The sequence below is a fragment of the Gymnoscopelus microlampas genome (assembly GCF_963454915.1).
Source record: "Gymnoscopelus microlampas genome assembly, chromosome: 6".
Classification (NCBI taxonomy): Eukaryota; Metazoa; Chordata; class Actinopteri; order Myctophiformes; family Myctophidae; genus Gymnoscopelus; species Gymnoscopelus microlampas.
The window spans coordinates 25,299,467-25,326,409 of NC_139943.1; the positions used below are offsets into that span (position 1 = coordinate 25,299,467).

The following is a 26,943-nucleotide window of genomic DNA, read 5'->3' on the forward strand; positions in this document are numbered from 1 at the left end:
TCCCCTGGATTACTGAGTGTGAAATAATTTTCCTATTTGAACAAACACATACAGGTATGGTCCAAAGTACACAACTACAGCAACTCAGCTGAATTCCCTAACTGTGCTGACTGTAAATATAAGGCATGCATTGTGTTAGGACACATATATCATCTCTGCATGGCTTTCAGTTCATCCCAGCTGGTCCCCTGTACATTACTGGAGGTGGCTGTCTTACTGTATGTGGTTCATTTGTCAAATCAGGTAGTTGGCTGCTCTAATTAAAATAAGCACACAGTACAGTGATGGATTGCCTGGAATATCATTGTAGAATACAGTAGCTCTAGTATATTAACGTCTCATCCAGGCAGCAGGCCTTCAACCTTCCCAAATGTTCACGTCTCCCCACTTCTGTGCTCACTGGCTCCTGGTGGCTGCTTGCATTCAATTCAAAACATTGATGATGACATTCAAGGCAATCAAGGGCACATTTCAATCAGCAAGCATCTCACAGGATGTCTGTCTTCCTTACCTATGACAACCAGGCCAACACAAGAAGCATCCTAGACACTTCTCACTCCTGGCTCCCAATCATATGGGCATAAAAGGAACACAGACAGACAGACAGACAGACAGACAGACAGACAGACAGACAGACAGGCAGGCAGGCAGGCAGGCAGGCAGACAGACAGACAGACAGACAGACAGACAGACAGGCAGGCAGGCAGGCAGGCAGGCAGGCAGGCAGGCAGACAGGCAGGCAGGCAGGCAGGCAGGAGAACGGGTAGACTGACAGGTACAACTGGTATTGCATAACCCACCTTGCATCATTCCCGACTTGTGTGGTCCCGGACTCCCGGTGCCCGGCGGTCACCGGTCTAGTTATAATACAGACTATTTTGCTGAACATCATGAGGAGTCTTTCAGCATAAGGAGCTTCATCTGTCACAACAGCACTGCTACAGCATTTGCCATGAAGTACGAGCCTCTGAGCAGATAGCAATCGCACTGTGAACCACACCACACCGCAAAAAGCATGAATTTACTTTTAATCTAGGCTACCTGTGCTTGGCTATGAGCAAGGAACGTCTCTCACAGCTTGCTAGCCTTTTCATAAAGACAAAAGTAACCTAAAATATTGATCAGGACAAAATTGCTGATCAGTTTGCAAAGTTTGAATGTTGACCAAAAAAGTAGGCTTGATGCAATATGGAGTTGTGGATACTGTATTTATGGATTTGTATAAATATGCCACATTTCTGCAAACACTACTGCCAGTACTATTTTCCTACTGCCTAATGTCAAGTACTGTAATATTGCTTATGGTCATAATTTCAAGTATATCATCTTAGGGTTGGTATGCTTTCAATAGCTTGCATCCATATGCTGAAAAAGGCAAGCTCTGCCCCAGGGTTCAGGGGCAGGGGCGGATTTAGCAATTACAGGGCTCCAAGCAAAGCTCAACTTTGGGGCCCCTCCCGCCCCTTTCACTTGCTACCCTACTAGCAATATGGGAATATGCTGCAAGTGTAACAGAGATTAGTGGGTTCCACTTGCTCCCTAAGTAAGGGCATTTCTTATTGGTTAGTGGGCGGCACCTTATTGAGTAACACAGGTGTCCATGTTAGAGGGGTGCCAGTCTTGATTATATTTGCCCAAGGTAAGATGTGTTCCTCAGCACACTATATTTTCAATAAGAGTTTACTGTGATACTGTGATGTATACTGGTCATTCTAAACATGCTAAATGTACCTACATGAAGTAGTGATGCTTTGTACATGTTTTCAGTTAGTCATTTTCAGTCATACCAAACAGTATATTGTCTACAACAAACTGCTGTTAATTCTGTTGTAGACGTGCTGCTGCATCGCGGGTGTTACACCAAATGAGGTTTCTGACCAAAGAATTGTGTCTATTCCTACCAGGTACATATTGTTTTGTTTTATTGTATTGTATGTTTATTGATTGTTAGAATAGGCCAGTCTTGATTATATTTGCCCAAGACGTGCTGCTGCATCGCGGGTGTTACACCAAATGAGGTTTCTGACCAAAGAATTGTGTCTATTCCTACCAGAATAAACTGTCAACAAAGAGAGGGTCTGGAACTTCATTCATTCACACAACACAACGCAGATCAACTGTTACAATGGTGCCTTGACCCGTTTCCTGGATTCGTCGTTGGAGCACTGACTGCACCGAGTCATTCCAGGAATTCGAATGGTGTTGCTATTCCAGGAATCCGCCTATTGCGCAAGATCACGTGGTGGCGACGTTGGGGTAGTACTTTTTCTTTTCGCCACCAGAGGGTAGTACATATTAGGATTCCATTCTGTTGCTCTTGGAGATTGAGAGTACAACTATTTGCACAGCAGTAGTGACTTTCTTGTTTTGTTTTGTTTTATGTTTTTGTTCATTGCACAGTAGCACATATTTTGTGACACTAATAGTGTTTCATGGACATTCTCTGATTTTCAATTTTTTTTATTTTCTTTACTTGACTGCATTATGGATTTTGGTTTTGGGAGGGGCAGGGGTGCATTGTACACTCCAATTCCATCAGTTGGCAGGGGCAGTCAGAGGTTTCAATTGCCACAAGGCACATCTACCCCTATGCCTGGCCACGTGAAATTACCAGGTAGTGATGACATCTTTGGTATTGGGAGGGGTACGCTGCTGTCCACTCCAATTACATCGGCTGGTGACAACAGTCGCCGAATTCAGTCATCCACCCCTATACCTGATCTTGAGTTTTTTCCAGGTGACAATGTTACCGACAATGTACTTCCACAAGCTAGTAATGTGTGTTCAAACCGCCAGGGAGTTGTGGGTGGGTCTGTGAGCCTTATAGCGGAAATAGCCACAGAGATTGGCCTTTCAATTGGCGAGAGTATTGCCTCATGCATTGAGTCAAAGTTGGGCATTGGGGTTAAATCCAATATGACTGGGAACACGCAACATTCAGTGGGTGTAGATCCTTCCATCTTGAATGTAGTAGTGAAATCTGAGATCAAGGAACCAGCAGGGTTTAAGGGGGACAACTCTGATGCTTTCACAATACTTGAATGGGAGACAGTAATGATGAGGTACTTAAATAAGAAGGGGTTCCCAGTGGCAGATCAGGCTGAGGAAGTTCTGGGCAAACTTATGGGGAGGGCACGTGATGTGGTTAGGGTGGGTATACGCAGCAATCCATCATTTGATCTGTCTACTGGCCCGGGTCCCATCTTTGACATACTAAAGCAGCATTTCTGTGACACAGTTTCCTCTAGCATGCCACTCGCTGATTTTTATGCCACCTTACCATTCCCAAGTGAACACCCCTTTGATTACTGGCTCAGGCTGAACAGGGCTATGGAAGTGACAGAGGACTGTCTGAGGAGACAGAGTAAGACATTTGACAACCCATCCCGTGAGCTTAGTGCCATGTTTGTACGCCATTGCCCTGACCCTGAGCTCTCTCTCATATTCAAGTGCAAGTCACTGCAGCAGTGGACAGCTGCGGAGATTCATGAGAAGCTAGTTGAGCACAGGAGAGATAGGAGGCCTTCGTCTCGTCCTATGGTGGCTGCAGCTATTACCACACAACGGCAGGAAATCAGTCCAACTGCTCACTTCACAGCACCTGCCAGTAAGCCTAGCATTGATCATGTCCCTGTGCAAGTTACAAATCAGTCCCCTCATAATCCCCCTGACCGATTTGAACGTCTGATCTCTATGTTGGAAAGGGTTCTGGAGCAGAATCCACTACAAGCTCAGACCCATGCTGGGATGAACAGTAGTCCTCAGAGGAACCAGAGGAACCGATTTAGGCCTGCGATGCCATGTGGTGTGTGCGGAGATGTTGGGCACACTACTAATTTCCACTGTAGGGCAAACCACCTATGTTTCTTATGTCATGCATCTGGGCACACACGTGCTGAATGCCCAAAGTCAGCAGCCACGCAAGCAGTAAATGTGGTGCCAGGGGAAGCCACTGATCAGGGAAACTAGTTGGCCTGCATTTGGAGGGGGCGAGTGTTTGGCCTTATTCTGAGCCCCTAGATGTGATAAATGATGAGATTGAATCTGTTTACCGAAGTGTGTGTGAGGAGAGAAAGTTGGGACAGAGAGTGATACTGCAGAACATTCAGAGACTACCGCCTTATGATGACTTGTTCTATGAGAATGTCCTGCTTGGTGGCAAAGTAAATGTGAACGCCATGCTGGATAGTGGATCAATGGCTTGTACTGTGAGTTCAGACATCATGCCCCGTCTGTTACAGGAAGGAGTGTTGAGCGGCCCCTCACTGCTACCTACCGATGTGGTTATAGTTGGATGTGGTGGTTTGAGAACAAGACCTTCAGGGGTGTGTGACCTGGAGGTGGAAGCATTTGGCTGCCATGTATTAGTCCCGACACTGGTAGTACATGGCCAAGATGATGACTTAATTATTGGGAGTAATCTGTTGAGATACTTGATTCGCCAGCTGAAGTTGGAGAGAGGCTTAATGAGTGACGTTCTCCCGACGGAGCACGGTGACACCGGGAACGGCAAGCTACTGAGTTTGGTGGCAAACGTGGAGAGATGGACCGGCGGCGACGTGCCTGATAAAGTGGGAACTGTCAAAATCAAGGGTGCAGTGACTTTGGAGCCAATGAGTGAGCACCTTGTCTGGGGCAAGCTACAGAGCGGGACTGACATCTCAGTGGGCAGTGCAGTCATTATTGAGCCCAGCAGTGCTAGATCAAGGCCAAGTTCTGTTCTCATTGGAAAGACAGTGGCTCTGCTGAGGGGTGATGGTTGGCTGCCTCTGAAAGTTATGAACCCGTCTAGTAAGCCTGTAACCCTGAAGCGGAACGCAAAGCTGGCTGACGCCTACACATGCATGGCACTGGAAGAATTTGACTGTTCTGATGTTGATGTTGCTCCACAGCCCATTGTGCAACAACAGGTGCGGAGGTCGGCTGATGCTCAAACAGCCTGTCAAGTAGGGTCAAATCTGACCAGCGACACTTCCAGCATCTCTGAGTGTGAGGGTAATGACAGGCGGGATGAGCATTCTGACTCGGTTCTGCATGGTTTAGGGTTGACGGACATAGATGTTGACTCCTGTGACGTGTCCCCTGAGTGCAAGGAGAAGCTGCTTGACCTGGTGGCCCAGTACCACACTGTCTTCTCTAGACATAAGCTGGATTGTGGCACAGCTACTGGCTGTTACCACCGCATTCGCCTTCTTGACGAGAAGCCCTTTCGGTTACCATACCGACGTGTTGCACCCACTCAGTATGAGAAGCTCAGACAAGCTCTGAATGAGATGGAGGAGCAGGAGATCATACGGAAGTCCAGTAGTGATTTTGCCTCACCGCTGGTGCTTGTCTGGAAAAAGTCAGGAGATCTAAGACTGTGCACTGACTTCCGGTGGATTAATGCACGCACCATCAAAGACGCCCACCCCCTTCCTCACCAAGCTGATGCTTTGGCCGCGCTGGGTGGCAATGCCTACTTCTTGATCCTGTACCTAGCCTGTAGACCTGTTCGCAATTTGGTGTTAGGGGAATTTCTCACCTGAACTGAGTCAGTGGGTCCCTAGACATGAAAAATCACGGAGGTGCTTGTTCGCCAGAGTGGCACGAATGGCGCAATGGCCAAATCAAAAATGGCCACCATCAGCTATGATGAAAATCCAACTTTCTTGTTTCTGAATGTATAAACAAATGTAATACCTCCATTTTGACTAATTAGGGTGTGTGGAATTAATATTTGATATTGTTATGACCTTTTTGGGTGATTTTGACCTTGAAAGGTCATGGTCAAGGTCATGTTTCTATTCCAAAGACATTGGCCATAACTTGGCCATTGTTAGGAGTAAAAACAGGTGCAATAAGTCTATTTCAACTAATTCTGACATTTAGAATTCATTTCTGATATTGTTTTGACCATTAAGGATCATCTTGTCATTGAAATATCAATATCAATGTCATTATTCAATAACTCGATTTGTTTCTTTAGTCACTTTTATTGTATTTCTTTCATAATTATTTGTTTTATTTATAACAAAAGACATGAACATGAAAAATATAACAATTCTAAATATCCCCCTTTAACTTTTATTTGATTTGGGTGCTTTAATTAGAAAATAAGACGAGATAAGAAAATAAAAGTGATATACAAATAAAATCATATCTTTTTGTTACAATTTCTCTTACAGTGCACCATATATGTGTGCATGCTGGTTAGTGTGATGGGTTTTTACATGAAGGATTTTCCAGTTTTCCATGGCAGAATATGATGCACGGAACTCCAGCAGCACGGCAGCCACATCGCCGAGTGTCGCACTTGCCTGCACACTTGCATACTCGGTGGTAAGGGCTTCAGACATTTTGATGGCAGTAGAGTACCAAAGTGCTCCTCCCATCCATGTTCCACTGGCTCTAATCTTGCCTCAGGTTCCTTGGCTGTCGCAAGCAGGTGACAAGTCCTATGCACCAGAAAAGCACCATGTTTGATGTGACCTCTGATCACACTACTTGTGGGAGGGATAGCATCAATTCCAGCGCTGGCACTGGTATAGCTTTCCCTGAGGTCATCAAACGTCTCAGCAGTTGTACTTGACCTGGCCCCTGTCCGGACACGTACCAAGTACTTCTCTGCCAACGCTGTGTCTTGTTCTGTCAAGGTGTCTGCCTCTCCAAAGTTTGTTAAATATTGTACTGGGTCAGAAGCCATAGCTGCATGTTTGGTCCCCACCTTGCTCATGCAGTCTTCTCCTCATTCAGGATATGCACCTTGATAACTGTCTTGGCTAGTAGTGCTCCACGATGAGAGACTGCTTGATGCAGTGGAAGCATGCGCTGCTTCTCACCAGTGCCATACTGCTGCCAGATCTCCTTCACCCCCAGTGCTTGGAAGTATGGGGTGTAGTATAGCAGTAATGCGAAGGTGTCTATATCATTGGAGACTATGACAACTCTCTTGCTCTGTTTTACACGAACACACCACTCCAAATGCACCACCAATCTGTTCTCAGCCTCCTCAATCCAGTTCAATAGGTCTGGGATCTTTTCACCACCAGCCGCCTTTGCTGGGAGCACCTCATCTTCAGAGATAACAGAGCTGACAATGATGGTAGCATTGCCACAGGCTTGACTGGCTTGACTGCACACCACATCCCAAACTAGCAGTTGGAGATTGCACTTGTTCTGCTCAGACGCCCATAACTTGTCAAGTTGCTGAGGGATGGGTGTGTCTCTGTTCATGCCAATGATGTCGATTCCTGTTCTTGAGTCTGTGTGCCGCATGCGCTCCCCTTCCTTTAGAGACATCTCAATGTAGGAATCGAGTATGAGATGGATGAACCCTGGCTCTTGGCAGAGGGATAATGTTGAGCTGATGATGGCATTGATGACAGCACCTAAAGTAGGGAATCGTGCAAGTGGCATCTGCCACATTTTCAACATGAAATCTACCACAACATGAGTGGCAAGAGTAGACTTTGGACTCCATTGGGTGAGGTCAAGTTCAGGCTCAATCTCACTGACACGTTTTGACTTGTTGACATGAGCTGGAAGGTCACCATCAAACAGGGGAGATGCTGAGAGCTTATCATGAGTAAGTATCTGCCGGATGTTCATGCCCCGCTCCTTAGCAATGTCCATACTCCTATGTGCCTCGGCCATGTCTTTGGATGAGACTAACTTCTGCTCCTTCAGAATGGTTGTTGGCGTCTTCAGCGGTTGCTCGTTGAACTGAGGTAACTTCCACTTTGGTATGGTTGAGCTCATTTTCTTGGTCTTCTCAACTAACCTCTCACGTCTGTATGAGCAGTAGACACGCTCCCCATTTTTTAGACAATTGAGCAGGCGTGGAGTGACCCCTCGGTCAACTGCTTGCTTTGTGAGCAGATTGTGCTGTGGCACAGGCACATTGACCATCATTGAGTATGGATTCTGATGCTCTAGCACGAAGTCCAGCAGCTTCGCCACATTCCGGTTGAATGTAGGGCGGCGAGTGGTACTCAGTGCATGCTGGAGATGGCATTCTGTATCTTTCATGGTGTGGTTGTTGGTGAGAAAGTTGAGGACATTGGTGATTGACCCAATCTCGTGGAACAAGAGCTCGAACTCTGCCACATAATTTGTATTGTGTGTGGCTCCTACTACAGAGTGACCTCCTGGACCCGTCGACACTCGCTGAATGGTCTGCTCAACCTTCATGTCTGTATTCCGAGTTGAAATAAAGGTTATGATGATGTCACCTCCTACAGCCCAGACCCAGCCTGGGCGATCCCGAATAACCCACTGGCCTATAGAGAAGCGCCGATAGAGCTCAGGATGTGTGAACTCTAGCATCTTGATTTGTTCAAGATACCATGAGCCATGACGCAGGTAGTTTTTGCAATCACATTCTGCAAAGATTGGCATAGAGTCCGCATGTAGATTCCAGTTTTCTTCTCTTTCGGAGACTACAGCATCACTTTTATTCCTACATGGTCTTGTTTGCTAATTTCAACACCCAATTAAAATAAAAGTTAAACAGAGATGTTTATAATTGTTATTTTTCTCATGTACATGTCTTTTGCTGTAAATAAAACAAATTATTATGAAAAAGAATACAATAAAAGGGATAGTAAAGTACAAAATCGTAATTGAATTATTGAAAAATGACATTGACATTGATATTTCAATGACAAGATGATCCTTAATGGTCAAAACAATATCAGAAATGAATTCTAAATGTCAGAATTAGTTGAAATAGACTTATTGCACCTGTTTTTACTCCTAACAATGGCCAAGTTATGGCCAATGTCTTTGGAATAGCAAAATGACCTTGACCATGACCTTTCAAGGTCAAAATCACCCAAAAAGGTCATAACAATATCAAAAATGAATTCCACACACCCCAATTAGTCAAAATGGAGGTATTACATTTGTTTATACATTCAGAAACAAAAAAGTTGGATTTTCATCATAGCCGATGGCGGCCATTTTTGATTTGGCCATTGCGCCATTCGTGCCACTCTGGCGAACAAGCACCTCCGGGATTTTTCATGTCTAGGGACCCACTGACTCAGTTCAGGTGAGAAATTCCCCTAACACCAAATTGCGAACAGGTCTACAGGCTAGGTACTGGACTATCTCCACCATGGACCTCACCTCCGGGTATTACAACGTTGAGATGCACGAGGAAGATAAGAAGTATACAGCTTTCACGTCACCGTTCGGGTTGTACGAATATAATCGCATGCCCCAGGGCCTGTGCAACAGCCCTGCAACATTCATGCGGATGATGTTGGACATCTTTGGGGATCAGAACTTCCTGAGCCTATTGTGCTATCTGGACGATGTGCTGGTGTTCGCACCCACAGAGGAGCTGGCATTGGAACGCTTGGAGATGGTATTCAGGCGACTGAAGTCTCACAATCTGAAGCTGGCCCCTAAGAAATGCTATTTCCTGCGGAAGTCAGTGAAGTTCCTTGGGCATGTTGTTAGTGCTGATGGTATAGCCACGGACCCAGAGAAGGTGCGTGCCATTACTGAACTGTCAGAGGCTGACTTGATGGAGGATGACAGGAATGTTCCTTCCCGCCGGAAGGTCCGTTCATTTCTTGGAATGGTGGTTTTCTATCAGCAGTATATTGAGGGATGCTCCTCCATAGCCAAGCCTCTGTTTGCATTGACCACTGGGAAGAAAGCTCCTCGCTGGAAAGGGAAGAAACGTCGCGCACAACAACGTGAACTGACTGCTGATGATTGGACTATTGAGTGTCTGCAGGCATTCCATCAGCTTAAACAGGCTTTGCTCGATCAGGTCCTTTTGGCCCACCCTAACTTTGATGAGCCATTCCTGCTGTCGGTGGACGCTTCCAGTAACGGTCTTGGTGCTGTATTGTCTCAGGTGCCTGTGGGTGGAAAAATTGCCAGGCCTATCGCCTTTGCCAGCAAGTCACTCACCTATGCTCAGTCACGTTATCCAGCACACAGATTGGAGTTTTTTGCTCTAAAGTGGGCAGTGTGCGATAAGTTTCACCATTGGTTGAGGGGTCATCCGTTTACTGTATGGACGGATAACAATCCAGTGACATACATACTGACCAAAGCAAAGTTGGATGCGTGTGAGCAGAGGTGGATTTCCAAGTTAGCACCTTACCAGTTTGACATCAAATACATCCCTGGTCCTAAGAACATTGTTGCGGATGCCCTGAGCAGAGAGCCCTTCGTCCAGCCCAGTGCACTCCATCGTTTGACGAGGGTGGCATATGACACTCTGCTGGCTGAGGCTGCTGCTGTGGGGCCAGGTCTGGTGCAGGATGTGTTCCGCTGGTCAACTCATCCAGTTGACAGGGCCTCTGGTGCAGGGCCTGCTGCTGGTTCCCCGTCTGTGACATGTGCTTCCCAGTCTGTGACTGTTGCTAAATCTGGTGCTCTGTCTAAACAGGAGGTGGCTGCAGTGCTCTGTGGCCATAGTCAGCAAGATTGTGGTGTTTGGCCGTATGCTCTGCTGTTGCCGCAGTTTCCCCAGACGGTGTTGCCGTCGGAGCAGGTTGGAAGTGAGCTGCTGTCACATAGTCAGCTGATGGGGATGCAGAGAGATGACAGTGTGTTGAGTAGAGTAATGGCCTTTGTGGAGAGAGGGCGGAGACCGTCAAGAAGGGAACGTGATGCTGAGCCCGTTGATGCCATTCGATTGCTGAGGAGCTGGGATAAGTTGAAGATGAGGAGTGGTGTGTTGTACCGGGTGTCTAAAAATCCTGTTACAAGGAAGACGACATGCCTGTACGTTGTTCCCCAGTCGCTCCGGGACAGGGTGCTGAAAGGTGTTCACGACGAGGCAGGCCACCAGGGGCAACAAAGGACCCTGTACCTCACGAGACAGCGGTTTCACTGGCTTGGACTGGAGAAGGATGTGAGGGAGTATGTTCGCTGCTGCAGACGATGTGTGTTCAGTAAGACGCCTGAGCCTGAAGGTAGAGCCCCCTTGGAAAGCATTATAACATCTGAACCTCTTGAACTTGTATGTATAGATTTCTGGACTGCTGAGGATTCTGCAAACCAATCTGTTAATGTGCTTGTTGCCACTGACCACTTTACCAAGATGGCACATGCCTTCCTGTGTCCCAACCAGACTGCTAAGGCTGTTGCACACCAGCTTTGGCATAACTACTTCTGTGTTTATGGTTTTCCGGGCCGCATTCACTCAGACCGGGGGGCTAATTTCGAGAGTGCCTTGATCGCTGAACTCTTGAAGGTTGCTGGTGTCCAGAAATCTCATACAACGCCATATCACCCTATGGGCAACGGCTCATGTGAGAGGATGAACAGGACCTTGGGAAACATGATTCGTGCTCTGCCTCCGAGAGCCAAACACAAATGGCCGGAAGCATTGAAATCCCTCACATTCGCATACAACTGTACTGTTCATGAAACCACAGGTTTTGCACCGTTTTTGCTGATGTTTGGGAGGATACCGAGGCTGCCCATTGACATGGTCTTTGGTTCTGTCATGGACGACCCGGAGGTGGTGGACTATGATCGGTATGTCCAGTCATTGCGGAGGGACATGAGAGAGGCTATGGAGATAGCACAGGCTGCTGCGACCAAGCAGTTGAAGAGGCATGCTGACCTTTACAATCTGAGGGTTCGTGGAGCTCCTGTGGAGATAGGTGATCGTGTGCTGTTGGCTAACAAGGGAGAACGTGGGAAGAGGAAGCTTGCTGACCGCTGGGAAAATGCAATCTACCTGGTTGTTGGATTGAATGCCGACAGTCACACCTTCAGAATTCAGCATAGCTCCTCAGGCCAGGAGAAGGTGGTGCATCGTAACTTGATCATGCCTGTGAACTTCCTTCCTCTCCCTGATGATGCCTCTGATGATGGGATGGAGGTGTCTGCTGTGTCTGATTCTGATGACTTGGATAATGAACCTGGGATGGTGGATGAGGATGCTGTTTCGGATGATGCAGTGGAGTATAGGACCAGAGCATGGGTGTCGGATCTCCCTTCTGAGAGGACCAGTGAGGCGGGTGTGGAGGATGATGCTCGGACTTTGGACACTGAGCGGCTTGATCCGGCTCCTTGCCTGTCATTACCCGTCACCTCTGGTGCGTTGGAGGGACTCTCTGATCTGCCTCCTGTTTCCACCTTGGATGCTGCATTGTCCAGTCTATCTGTCCAGTCGGGGGATTCCGGCGGATCAGCCCCTGAGCTCGACAGTGGAGGGCTTGAGTGCAGTGGTGAACAGTCATGCACAGCCCAGACTCATGCTTCCATGCTCCATATTCAGTGTCCCGTTGCGCCTTCCCCCACCCCACACCCCACAGCTGCTTTAGTTGGGCGTAGGGGGTCTAAGCGCAGGTCTAGAGCGGGGAGGGTGTTTAAACCAGTGAGGAGACTTATTGAGATAATGCATCAGGAGAGTGCAGTACCTGTTGGTTGAATTGGTGGGTTATACTATGGGGAGTGTTTTCTTTTTTCTTTTATCTGTGTTTTTGTTACACTTGTTGAGCCATGTCGCAGTCACATGCGTATATGACATGTAACAGGCATGTTGTTCCTATGTGCGGTGGGGGTTTTGGCCGTCCTCTTTTTGCACTAATTCTTGTGAAGAATGGTCTTTTGACTGGGGTGTGTGACTGTGATACGGTATGGGATGCTCAATGGGTGTGTTTCTTGTACATAGTTTATGATGTTGTGTACCTGTTTTTTTGGGGGGGGGGGGTTTCCCACCTCTTGGTCAGATTTTGTTTTGTTTTTGGTGAGCAAGTGGATTTCGGCAGGGGGGAGTGTAACAGAGATTAGTGGGTTCCACTTGCTCCCTAAGTAAGGGCATTTCTTATTGGTTAGTGGGCGGCACCTTATTGAGTAACACAGGTGTCCATGTTAGAGGGGTGCCAGTCTTGATTATATTTGCCCAAGGTAAGATGTGTTCCTCAGCACACTATATTTTCAATAAGAGTTTACTGTGATACTGTGATGTATACTGGTCATTCTAAACATGCTAAATGTACCTACATGAAGTAGTGATGCTTTGTACATGTTTTCAGTTAGTCATTTTCAGTCATACCAAACAGTATATTGTCTACAACAAACTGCTGTTAATTCTGTTGTAGACGTGCTGCTGCATCGCGGGTGTTACACCAAATGAGGTTTCTGACCAAAGAATTGTGTCTATTCCTACCAGGTACATATTGTTTTGTTTTATTGTATTGTATGTTTATTGATTGTTAGAATAGGCCAGTCTTGATTATATTTGCCCAAGACGTGCTGCTGCATCGCGGGTGTTACACCAAATGAGGTTTCTGACCAAAGAATTGTGTCTATTCCTACCAGAATAAACTGTCAACAAAGAGAGGGTCTGGAACTTCATTCATTCACACAACACAACGCAGATCAACTGTTACACAAGGGTGAATGATTAACATGACCACGGGCCAGCTGGGCACAAACTCGCCATGATGGACGCCAGCCCCCCAAAATACCACCACCCCAGAAGCACATAGTACAGGCCCACAATAGTATGGTCACACAACAGCACAGGGCACTTTCAAATTATATTCCTTATTATTGTTTGATCTTTTTAGGTTTGTTTCATTCTTTACAGTACATGCCTACTACAGCACATGCAACGGCAACTACTTTCAACAAGGAGAATGTACCTCAGGTCAAGTCAGAAATACATTCCAATGAATTTGCAATGAAATCAGACTGCATGCAGAATGTGAGTACGTACAGTTCTGTAGGCAAATATTTCCAGCATGAGATAATAACTAATTACTCACCTGCTGCCATGGAGGACGAAAGAGAACAAACTTCCAAAGTGTGTACATGTGTCTAGGTCACAAGAGCATGGGTTCCACATGAAGTTTTGCCTAAATATTGCGTTATTCCATCCATCCAATCCATCCATGTCTGTTTTGTTTACTTTTGAAAATTGTCAAGATGGCCTCAATAGAAATGTCCTCTCCATTTCCTCTCAACCTGTGCACATTTCAAAATAAGAGCCTCTTTTATTTACACTATTAGAAATTTGTAACACATTTTTTGAAATCGACCTACTGGAAATAGAAGTAGCCTTGGGGGGCGGAAAGTACTGGCGTGCTAGCCAGCTGTAAAAAGATGCCTTGAGACGCTGCTGAAGAGCTCGTCTGAGGACAAACTAGAGAGAGAGTTAGACAGCATTCTCCACCACCATCAAAACACCAAATGAGACAATATCTTTTGTTACAATGGTGTTCCATCCTTCCAGTAGAGTTCCAGAGACTTGTACAATCTATGCCATGTCCCTGCACACCCCACTCTTTATCTCTCTTTCTAGCTGTCCCTCAGGTTGTCAAACAAACAAATAAACAAACAAACCTACAGTACATACTCTAAGTGATGGACACAACCAAACGAGTGAATGAATAATGCATATTGCATCAAATATACATTGACAAGAGACACATCTGTCTCCTCTCCAGCTTGAATTTACTTGGTTCTCTCTGATCTGTGATCTCTATGTCTTTCTCCAGATGTCTCTGTGAGCCTGTTGTCCCTCCTGGTGACCACATGTGGTCTTGCACTGTTCAGTGTGTCCCTGTTCGTCTCGTGGAAGCTGTGCTGGGTACCATGGAGCGGCCGCTTCCTCCCCGATGGCCTCAAGGGGCCTCACTTCCTGGGCGGAGACCAGCAGCCCGTCCTAACAGAGGTGATAAAGAACATAGTTGAAAATTTCAACCCTACTGAATATAATTCTAAAATGAATCCAAACGTCTAAGACGATTATCAAATAAATCATGACATTTCTAAAGGGCCATGCAGCAAAGTAAATTAGCCTAAAGGATTTCCATATTGAGTAGACAAATTTTCCAAAGCATGCCATAGGATTCTTAAACATTTTGGAATTTAAACAAAACAATAATAACAAAAAAGAATAAAGGTGACATGAAGTTCAGTGTACTGGATTACACCAAGCAGGTTTCAAGTCTCTACCAGTTGATTTTCTTCTCTTTAGAAAAAAAAGTACAGTATACTGACAGTATATCATGACTTGTAGTTAATGAGCTAATCATGTAAAAACACTGGTTAAATAATTCTATTATGTGTTGTGCAGGTGGATGGCGAGGAGAGAGAGTACAGTGAGGATGGCTGTGTTAAAGAGACCACAGTGCTCCCTTCTGCTGTGGCTGTCCTAGAATCAGCCATGAAGATCAGCCACACCTCGCCTGACATTCCTCTGGAGGCGCAGAGCAAGGTGGAGAAAAACCACCACACTCTAGCCAGAGACAGGGTTCAGAGACAGATCACAGAGCCCACATCATCTGTACGGTTAGTAGACATGCCTGCTTACACACATTGCACATGAAGCAGATGTGATGATGGCTGCTGGATGTTTACTGATGTGGAAGACCCAGGTTTTTATCACAGACATGTCACCTTCAAACACATTAAAGTGTATACAGATGCTGTACACATAAATATACACACATACATTTAGAAGGGTTTTCACATGAAATAGTTGAGGAACAAACAAAAAGGCTTTCCAACCATTTACTTCATGTTGTTGTCGGTTGGTTGGTTGGTCTGTTGGTCCAAAATGTTCATGTAGTGCCACAATACAAAATCATTGATGGATGTCCCTATGTCCTGATTGGACAAGCATCACATATTGTACTGTAATTTTAAACATGGATAATGTATTAAAAGACAAGGCAGACAAGGCAGACAAGGCAGACTGTAATGTTGCGCCGTCTATAATAGCATCCTCACACATACAACCTCTAGGCAAACCTGGTTGCAGCGTGTCACAAAATAGGTGCTTGTTCTTTGTTACAGCCACAACTCCATCCGTCGTCAGATGAACCTGTCCAACCCAGACTTCAATCCTGCTCAATTCCAGCGGCAGGAGTCCTTGACTGGCCTGGGCCGAATCAAGCCAGAGCTCTACAAGCAGCGCTCAGTTGATGGTGAAGACGGGCGTCGAGCCAACAGTTGTGGGCGCCTCCTCTTCATCTTGAAGTTTGACTGTGACATGGAACAGCTGATTGTAAAAATCCACAAGGCCCTGGATCTCCCTGCCAAGGACTTCTCAGGGACCTCCGATCCTTATGTCAAGATCTACCTGCTGCCGGACCGCAAGACGAAGCACCAGACCAAGGTGCACCGCAAGACACTCAACCCTGTGTTCGACGAGGTGTTTCTCTTTCCCGTGGCATACAGCGACCTTCCGAGTCGCAAGCTGCACTTCAGTGTGTATGACTTTGACAGGTTCTCCCGGCATGATTTGATTGGCCAGGTAGTCGTGGACAGCTTCCTGGATCTCGCCGACTTTCCACGGGAGACAAAACTTTGCCGGGAAATTCAATATGTCACCTCGGTAAGATGCTCTGTTTTATCAATTTCTTTAACCATCTCTTTCTCTCTCTCTCTCTCTCTCTCTCTCTCTGTGTGTGCACACACACACACACACACACACACACACACACACACACACACACACACACACACACACACACACACACACACACACACACACACACACACACACACACACACATACAGAAAGATCGACAATATCCTCTTATACAGTACTTGTCATCCACAGGCAGTAGGCTACGAATTTTCAATAGATCAGTAGCATCAGTAGTTTGACCCATTTAAGAGGCAGCTAACTATACCTGTCTGAATCCCATGTTCTGTCCTCGGAGAACCTTGTAACAACAGTAGGTGGTAAGGAGACATATCAATGTGTTAGTATCTCATTTCCCCAGCCAGTGGAACTCCTCTGTGGTTCTGAGAGGCAGCAACATCGAAATATACTTAGATTATGTTAATGTTTAATGAAAGCACTAGGAAACACTTGGGGGTAGTGACCCAAATCTAGGCTGACATTAGAGTGAGGATGCTTTGACATGTAGATATACAGTATTACATTATTCACCAAGATAAAACTACAGCCTCTAAGTCAGCGAGGAAGAAGTCTTTCTCCAAGTGAGCGACTATGAGGTAGAATGCAAAGAACTGTGAAACAATAATGCAGTGTGAGGTCAGAAAGTGAAGCAACAATGTTTTGATGTAACTCAGTACGGGGTGCTCGGTGCTGCTACCATTCTAATCTCTGATCTACTGTACCGTATATTCTTTTAATATACTGTACGGTATATAAACAAGACATGGTGTCTACAGTAATAACAGCATGGCTCCCCTGTCTAACTTTTAACTATCTACTGTAAGTTCGGGAATGAACCAGCTACAAATCACTGTGCAGTGTTCACTGGTGAAGCTGCTGCACTAAACATGCTGGCTACTCCGAGTGCATCTTGTGTGCCTGTTTTTCACCTCAAATGTTTTCAGATACTGTGTACTGTTGAAGTTTAGAATGAGAACTAACAGTGTCTCTATAATTGGAAACACCTGCATTTGGAGGAACATGAGCTATGGGAAATCATAATTCATATATATATATTCATAAGGACTTTTAGGACCTTTGACATAAAATACACAAACATATATTTATTTATTTTTTTGGCAGCTTTTGTTAAGAATATCATTTGATATTAAAGGAGAGATCCAGACATTTTAAGTGTTATCTTTGATGTGTCGCTAATCACTCACCAACATTGAAAGGGACGTTGAGTTATTCCAGAGAGTCCCCTTCGTCCAGTCTGGCGACCCCCTCCGTTGGCATAATGGGAGCCCGTGTAAGAGTGAAAATCGTCTATTATAACCGATGCAAAGTTAGTTTTTTCTCTACTACTGCTCATCGTGGAGTCTCATGATACTCAAACATGCACTGAATGTTGCGAATGAGCGACCGTTCGTGCAGAACGAGATTACGCAGGTTGCTTGTTTCTTCCATAGACGCCAGGTTCTATGGAAGAAACAAGCAACCTGCGTCATCTCGTTCTGCACGAACGGCCAGTCGCCAGACTGGACGAAGGGGACTCTCTGGAATAACTCAATGTTGGTGAGTGATTAGCGACACATCAAAGATAACACTTAAAATGTCCGGATCTCTCCTTTAAGACAACCAGGGCACAAGAGGTAAATATGGGATCTGCACCATTCGGAATATAGGATTAACATGTGCGCTTCCGCTAGCACTGCATGTGCCGGGCGGAAGATAGGGCCCATGTCTCAGGTGTTTGAAATCAATGGGCCTCATCCATGAGATCATATTTGAACCTAAAGCGCTCATACAAGTGTTTCTACAAACATAGTCTGATTCATTATTTTGGTTCTTAGCTGAATTACAGCAGTGCCAAACCTCACTAACAGTTTAATTTGCAAAAGAAAAAAGAAAAAAAAAAGATGCCTGTTAAACTTTGCCAACATGTTAATTTTTGAAGTAAGGATGCATAATTGGGCATATTGATCCAAATGCCTTATCCTTTATGCAAAATCAATTACAGTGGTGCCAAGCCTCGCTAACAAAAAGTTGAATTTGTTAAATAAAAAATAAAAATAAAAAAGGTAAAAAGATAACATATTCATTTTTGAAGTAAGGAGGCATTATTGGGCATATAGACATGTTCCAGTGACATCACTGCATAAACTTTGAACAATACATCAAGTTTGCGGTCACAAAAGTGACTCTTCTTGTTGCACATGTCCCGGCATGCTTTTTATGGTGTGAAACAGAGGTGTGAACTATACAAGTGATTCACACAAAAACGCACATTCCAATTTGGTAATGACTGGCATGAATGATTTGACATTTACTAATCTAACATTGGTCATTTCTTTTACGAACAGAAATACACCAAATATAAGAAGAATTTAAGATTTGTGAATGAGGGCCAATGCACATTTTAAATGTATGCTTGTATGTAACATTTGATTAGGACAACACTTACCTGCTGACAGGATTTTGAAAGAACTTTCAGTTCAGTTAAAACTCTCTTTCTATTGCATGGTAATGCATTCAGAAGGAACTACTAACTGACTCAGCTCAGCTTTTAAAGATCACCTTATGATATTGTGTCCATGATGAGAAGTACTTTGGACATTACCACTGCTGCCCTGTAACATGCACCACTGCTGCCCTTAAACATGCATAAGCCCCCCACTCACTCATTCACTCACTCACTCACTCACTCACTCACTCACTCACTCACTCACTCACTCACTCACTCACTCACTCACTCACTCACTCACTCACTCTTCATCCTGTTGATTCATAAATGCTACCTTAACACCTCCTACAATCTATTAGCACTACCCACTAAATAAGGTCAATATAAATAGCATGAACCTCCCCTGAGACAACCAACCAGCAAGCTATCACAGGCCCTGTCGCCTATCTCTTGGGGAGGACACTTTGAAAATAATAGAATCTATGTAAATAATGTGCGTGCGTGTGTGCATGCGTGTGGTGTGTCTATGTACAGTGGTTAGCACTTGAGAATGGCAGTGGTGGTGCCCCTCTGGTGCCTCTGTGGTGCCACCTATTTTTGTGGTACCGCTTTTTTCTATGTGGTGTCACTAGATGGCGGTAGAGAGCAACTAATGCCCAGACATAGGCATGTTGTGTCTATTTGAGACAGGGCTGCTTTCAGTCAACAGATAAAAGCTGCAATTGAAGCTGAACTTGTTGAGAAGTGAAACAAATAATTGTATGGGTTATATTATCAAGATGTATTTTGGTAAATTGCACTCAGTGGGCTACTAAATATAACCCTCAGGAATGAAAGGGTGAATGCATTTCAAAGTGATTGTTATTATTTTTTTTGTAAACATAGAAAATAATGCAGTCCTTAAGATGAATTCAAAAGCAATTGTTTCTTTAAACACAACTGTGTTTCATGGTGGAAGAAGTACACAGACATTTTACTTAAGTAAAAGTAGCAATACCACAATATAAAAATACTCTATTACAACTAAAAGGCCTGTGTTCAAAATGTTACTTAGCCTAAGTAGCCTAACTAGTAACTAAAGTTTTCAAATGATTTTAGTGGAGTAAAAGTACAATATTTGCCTCTGCAGATGTAGTGGAGTAGAAGTAAAAGTACAGTAATACTCCAGTAAAGTAAAAAACACCTCTACGTTATTCATTAATTTCTAGGCACCCCAACCTGGAATCAAACCCTACTCTGAAAATTGTAAGGCCATCCTCTACTCCACTACACTACTGGTACAGTGATAAGTCTGTGGGGTCAGGACGTGTGTCGTTCTCTATGTTCTGTGCACTACTCCTTGGAAAGTCAGAGATAAAAAGCTTGCAGCTCCCAAAGCTGCCACTGTCTGAGAGCAGTAACTAGTAACTATAGTAGTCAACTAAAAGCATTATAAACTACTGTCCGGCACAATTATATTGTTTTAGAATGTGAAACAGAGTTAAATGAACACAGGAGAGTATAATGTACTAACTAACTAAGGACCCCAATTTAAACAAGCCATATGGCTTTCTTATTCCTATTTAGCAGCCAGCTTCCTATTTAGTCGACCTTGGATTTGAACTGTACTTTCATGTGCTTTTTGTCTGCAAACTTCTAAATTAAGTATTCAATCAATCAAAAAACTTTTCATGGTTGGAAAAACAGAGAGAGAATGAGAGTTTTCATCTGAAGAATTGCTGGGATCCACAGAAAATCTCTGCTATCAGTCTGTCTGTCAAAGACATGCAAATTAACTGGTTTAGCACCTTGGCCAGGGTCTTTTGTTTGTCTCTAGCCAGCCACACTTCACTGTCATCACAATGGACTTAGAGCTGCCCTCCCCCCACACAAGCACACTTTTTCAATTGCAGTTTGATTTTAAGTGGATTTGCTAGTTTCGTTTTTAGTTTGTGAAAAGGCTTAGTTTTAGTTGAGTTTTTAAATTAGTTTCAGTGTTAATTTTAGTTGTATTATTGTAAGGGTAGTCAGGGGCAATATTCAACAAGCTCAGAATAGTGAAAATGGCAGATCTACAAGCTCACAACACGTTGCATTGCTACAACTGCTGTTCATCGGCTGTGTGGAGACAGAAATGAAAACTGATTCAGATTTGTTGCTTAATCATTCTGAATAAGCTTTGCTTAATCATTCATCAAAAGTTATGAAAGCTCTAATGAAGGAACGGGACTCAACTGGTGACGTTGACAGAGAAGCATCAGAAAGATTCATCAGACTTGATAAAGAAAAACATCACATGGATGCAACTGGGACGTATCATCAGTGTTGTAGCCTGGGGTCATAGGGTGTTTCGGGTCTCGCAACATACAACATACCCCCTCGCCCAGGTGACCCAGCCAGGGTTGATCAAGCCCCGACTTACGTCCCAGTAGCACCCACGGTCAGTCCTATAGGGAAAGACAGGGCAGTCCGCTTCTCTGGAAGTACTCTGCCGGGACTCGGGGAGGCTCTGGCACGTGGAGGGACTAGGCTCTGTGGGTTGTCTCCTGGCCGGGCTCCTCCTTCGTCTCACCAGGTCCAGGACCTGAGCGCTGCGCCAGATCAGGTGCACCGCCCCGATCCAAACATTTCCTTCTGGCGTGATGGTTCCTTGGGCCGATACCACTAGATTGGGCTGTCTAATGGTATTAGCTCTGCTTGCGGTACGCTGGAATGGCCCTCCTAAAGGCCTAACCGCGGGTTTGTTGGGCTTCTTCCTCACGGAAGACACAGCATGGGGCGCTAACCCATACTGCTCCCGAGGTGCCGTCTACATTCCGGCTGTCAACAGTCTCTCCTGTGGTCACCAAACTATTCCTGGTTGTCACGTAGTCTATAAATTCCTATGAGCCACTATAAATAGAATAACTGATAAAGAAAAACATCACATGGATGCAACTGGGACGTATCATCAGTGTTGTAGCCTGGGGTCATAGGGTGTTTCGGGTCTCGCAACATACAACATACCCCCTCGCCCAGGTGACCCAGCCAGGGTTGATCAAGCCCCGACTTACGTCCCAGTAGCACCCACGGTCAGTCCTATAGGGAAAGACAGGGCAGTCCGCTTCTCTGGAAGTACTCTGCCGGGACTCGGGGAGGCTCTGGCACGTGGAGGGACTAGGCTCTGTGGGTTGTCTCCTGGCCGGGCTCCTCCTTCGTCTCACCAGACCTGAGCGCTGCGCCAGATCAGGTGCACCGCCCCGATCCAAACATTTCCTTCTGGCGTGATGGTTCCTTGGGCCGATACCACTAGATTGGGCTGTCTAATGGTATTAGCTCTGCTTGCGGTACGCTGGAATGGCCCTCCTAAAGGCCTACAAACATCCCATCAGAGAGAATTTGATGCATTTGGGGTTGACCTTAAAAATGCAGTCGATGCCCAGTTAGTACTGAAGACAGAGAGAAAAACTCTAAAAATGTAATGAAAACAAAGTGCAATTGAAAACATGTAGTCAAACAAACATACAAATGTGTGCGTGTGTGAGGATAACATCTCTGTTTATTTATCTCTGAGAGGGTAGCCTAAAAATGTATGTATCCACTAGTAAAGTTACTCTGGTTTGGTAACAAAATGTAAAGTGCGTTATAAATAAAATCCATTATTATTATTATTATTATTACTCTCAGAAAGTAGCAGCTTTGGGAGCTGCAAGCTTTTTATCTGACTTTCCAAGGAGTAGTGCACAGAACATAGAGAACGACACACGTCCTGACCCGACCGACTTATCACTGTACCAGTAGTGTAGTGGAGTAGAGAGTGGTCTTACAAGTTACAGAGTAGGGTTTGATCCCAGGTTAGGGCGCCTAGAACTTACATGTGTATAATGTTGAGGTGTTTTTTTTACTTTACTGGAGTATTACTGTACTTTTACTTCTACTCCACTACATCTGCAGAGGCAAATATTGTACTTTCACTCCACTACAATTATTTGAAAGCTTTAGTTACTTTGCAGATATAAATTGTTATATAATAAAACATACATATTAACCACTTTAGCCCTATTTTATGCCACAGCCATTTGAAAATAGCCGATCTACAAGCTAGATCGGCTACTTTCAAACAATGTAGAACTTTAGCTTTTGGTAAGTATATTTAAAAACAAGTAAATATAAAAATAGAGTATTTTTAGCGGCGCTAGCCGCTCTATACCTTTAGGTATAGAGCGGATATTAGCCCTCTATGCCTGGCTTTTGCGTCAACGTTCTGATTGGTCAGGTGCGCCAACGTTCTGATTGGTCAGGTGCGTCAACGTTCTGATTGGTCAGGTGCGTCAACGTTCTGATTGGTCAGGTGCGCCAAAGTTGTGATTGGTCACTATTCATGACATCACTATGATGTCATGAATATAGAATTCGATGTCTATATAAACGATGACAATGACTTCATCTTATTATTCATTTGGCTAAAGTCTCCGTCTAGGTAAGTTATTTAAAGTTAATATGACGAATAGAAAGAGAAAGATACAAGAACAGATGAAGGGTGAATGTATAGAAAGTCTGAGTTCGGGACCCAGTCATCCGTTATGACAGAATGGTTTGATAGAGACCATCGAGAATCCAAGAGTCCGTTAAGGTTCTGATTGGTCAGGCCCGTCAAGGTTCTGATTGGTCAGGCCCGTCAAGGTTCTGATTGGTCAGGCCCGTCAAGGTTGTGATTTGTCAGGCAAGGGGACTATTCATGACATCACTATGATGTCAAGGTTTATTTTTTATTTCCTCATGTTTTTTTTTGTATATATTTTTATTTGGCTAAAGTCTCCTTCTAGGTAAGTTATTTAAAGTTAGATCCTCAATTTAACTTTATCTGTCGTCGACGCTCTGATTGGTCAGACCCGTCAACAAAGTGATTGGTCAAGCTTCACATGACACATGGCTATAAACACATTATAAACACATATCGATGACATAATGTATTCAAAGGCGCCGCTACCTTCACACAGGGTGTGATTTTTATATTGTGGTATTGCTACTTTTACTTAAGTAAAATGTCTGTGCACTTCTTCCACCATGAAACACAGTTGTGTTTAAAGAAATAATTGCTTTTCAATTCATCCTAAGGACTCATTCCCTTATTTTCTATGTTTACAAAAAATAAAAATAACATTCACTTTTAAATGCATTCACCCTTCCCCTGTTGCTAATAATGTACTGTAGAGTTCATGGACTCACATGTGCCACATGGTGGCCGTTCAGCCACACTACACCTTAAAAAAAGGTGTCAAATGTGGCACCACCAAGTAGTAGTGGCGCCTCTGTGGCACCACAGAGGCGCTCAGATGGTATTACTGCCATTCTCAAGTGCTAACCACTGTATATCAGTAATGTAATGCATTGGAATATCACAACTCAGTAATAATGCTAAAACATTTGGTTTCTGATCCAATTTCCATACTGCAATTTAAATGATAATCTCATCATCATGTTCTACTGCCATACTAGAATCCATAATGAATTTTTGTTTGACTGCAGCGTTCACACATGTTTCTAAGTAATGTGACAGGTGATCTCTTATTTGATCAATATTAGTTTTTCAGGCTAAGTATGCATAATTGATTTACTGGATTAATATATCAAAATAAGTGAGTAGTGATGTGCCGTGGCACTCCTGTCACGGCACACCCTAAAGTCCAGTTTATAGACGACATACACAGAAATTACCTTTCACATGCATCTTTATTGACAAACAAGGGAGATTCCCTCTATACTATGTGAATAAAAGAACAGCAAATTAATGATATTAAAACAATACGACCTGATATATCACGAAGGCAATTCGCTCCACATCAAAGTCTGCATGCAAACAAGCGTTCGGTTGAGCGCCTGGAGAATTCTGAAGTTCTTATCTATTACATTCAGTATATCAACGCTGTGGCTACCAAGGCCTTCCTTCTTACTGGAGCACAGCTACTGTACTCCACACTCTATAAAGTAAAGGTTGACGGCCCAAGGTTCCACAATGGACCATCAGTAGTTAATACCATTCCATACATGCTTTATTTATAGCCCAAAATAGCTGACTATAGCTGTTCTACTGCTAAAGAAGGACACACATACGCACACGCACACGCGCGCACACACACACACACACACACACACACACACACACACACACACACACACACACACACACACACACACACACACACACACACACACACACACACACACACACACACACACACACACAGAGACTGTCTAACATCAGAGATTACTCCTAGCTTCCTTCAACAGCCCTTTGACTTTGGTCAGACTTTGATCAAAAGGCCCAGCTTCAAAGCATATGACATATTATTCTTTTCTTAAATTAACGCCCTACTTGATCATACAAGAGTGTCACACAAAAGTATCAAAAGTAGCAGATCTGCAAGCTCGACACGGTGCGAAGCAACGCGTTTTGAGCTTGTAGATGTGCTACTTTTGCTGTTTATGAATTTGAATCCTGAAAAGTAACAATTTTGGAGATATAATAATAATAATAATCTTTATTTGTATAGCGCTTTTTAAAAACAAGTTTACAAAGTGCTTCACAACACAACCCACAACAGACAGTGTGGGGAAAAGCAAAACAAAAAACAGAAAAACAAGACAGACAGTTCGTTTAACAAATACAACAGCAAAAAAGCAGAAAACAATAGAGGCCATACAATGGAGTCCTCAGATGGGTAAAGTGCTCTAGTTAAACGCCATTCTAAAAAAGTGGGTCTTTAGACGAGTTTTAAAAATGGCCAGTGAGGTAGATTGTTTAACTTCCAGAGGAAGATTATTCCATAAAAGTGGAGCCCTAACAGCAAATGCTCTACCCCCTTCTGTGACCATATTAGACATTTTTTCCTCAAGCAACAGCTGGTCTGATGATCTAAGGTTGCGGGAAGGGATGTAAGGGGGCAAAAGGTCAGAGATGTAGGCTGAGGTTTCATGAGGTTTCAAAAGGTCAGAGATGTAGGCTGAGGTTTCATGAGGTTTCAAAAGGTCAGAGATGTAGGCTGAGGTTTCATGAGGTTCCAACCGACAGCGACGATATACACAGTGCAAGGGGAGTGTCTGTGTGTACGTGCGTGCGTGCATGCGTGCATGCGTGCGTGCGTGCGCGTGTTTGAGCATGAATGAGCATGAATGAGTTTCTTCTTTCATCAAGTTTGCGTGCCGAGATGACATCATCTCTCTGTTTCTCTCCATCCCAAGCATAACTGGGTTAGCACCCTTGGGACCTCACAGTAGGAGGGCACCCTGCTCTGGTCCAACCTCTAGTTTATGAAGATTAATCATGGCTCAAACAAAAATAGGAAATTAGGCATAATTAAGCTCAAGTCTCCTGTCCTTGGCCATAATGATAATATGTTACATATACTGTAACATTATGGTATGGACTGGGATTTACGATAATGTGCTGCCTGTCTATTGACAAATATGCTTGAGTTTCTCATAAGACATACCATTTCAAGACATGCACATGCTCCTTGTATACTTTGTTGTTCAGAATGTGTTGATCAGTCTTCTTTAGTATGTATGTTGAAAAGAGCTGAGCTGGTATCTGCTGTGGCAAGAAGATGTATGTCTTGCTTGTTTGTATTGAGCTACAGTATGAACACGTAGGTTATAGAATCATTGGATACCCGGCCCCTCCTCTAGAGACACCTCAGCTGGAAATGCCTAATTTATACTATAAGCCTGTAACCAGTGGTGTAAAGTAACTAAGTACATTATTTAAGTACAATTTTGAGGTATTTGTACTTTACTCGAGTATTTCCAATTTCCAATACTTTTACTTCTACTCCACTACATCTCAGAGGCAAATATTGTATATTTTACTCCGCTACAATGATTTGAAAACTTAGTTACTAGTTACTTTGCAGATATAAATTATTATTTATTATAAAACATACATTAAACACTTTAGCCCTATTTTATACCTAGACTATTTGAAAATAGCCGATCTACAAGATCTGCTATTTTCAAATATTTGAGTACTTTTACTTTTGGTACTTTAAGTACATTTTGATGCCAATACTTTTGTACTTTTACTCAAGTAAATGTTTAGTTCTGGACTTTTACTTGTAATGGAGTATTTCTATATTGCAGTATTGGTACTTTTACTTGAGTAAAGAATTTGAGTACATTTTCCACCACTGCCTGTAAC

The 26,943-nt window shown here is 44.1% G+C and overlaps 1 protein-coding gene across 1 annotated transcript in view; it reads left to right on the forward strand.

Moving 5' to 3' along the window:
• syt9b (synaptotagmin IXb) overlaps positions 1 to 26,943 on the forward strand; it is a gene marked incomplete at its 3' end in the record, with an annotated part of 49,627 nt that overhangs the window by 10,397 nt on the left and 12,287 nt on the right. The window contains exons 3-5 of the mRNA XM_084058981.1: positions 14,466 to 14,641; positions 15,047 to 15,261; positions 15,769 to 16,309. Coding sequence (XP_083915107.1) covers positions 14,466 to 14,641; positions 15,047 to 15,261; positions 15,769 to 16,309 — 932 coding nt within the window. The remainder of the gene's footprint in view (positions 1 to 14,465; positions 14,642 to 15,046; positions 15,262 to 15,768; positions 16,310 to 26,943) is intronic.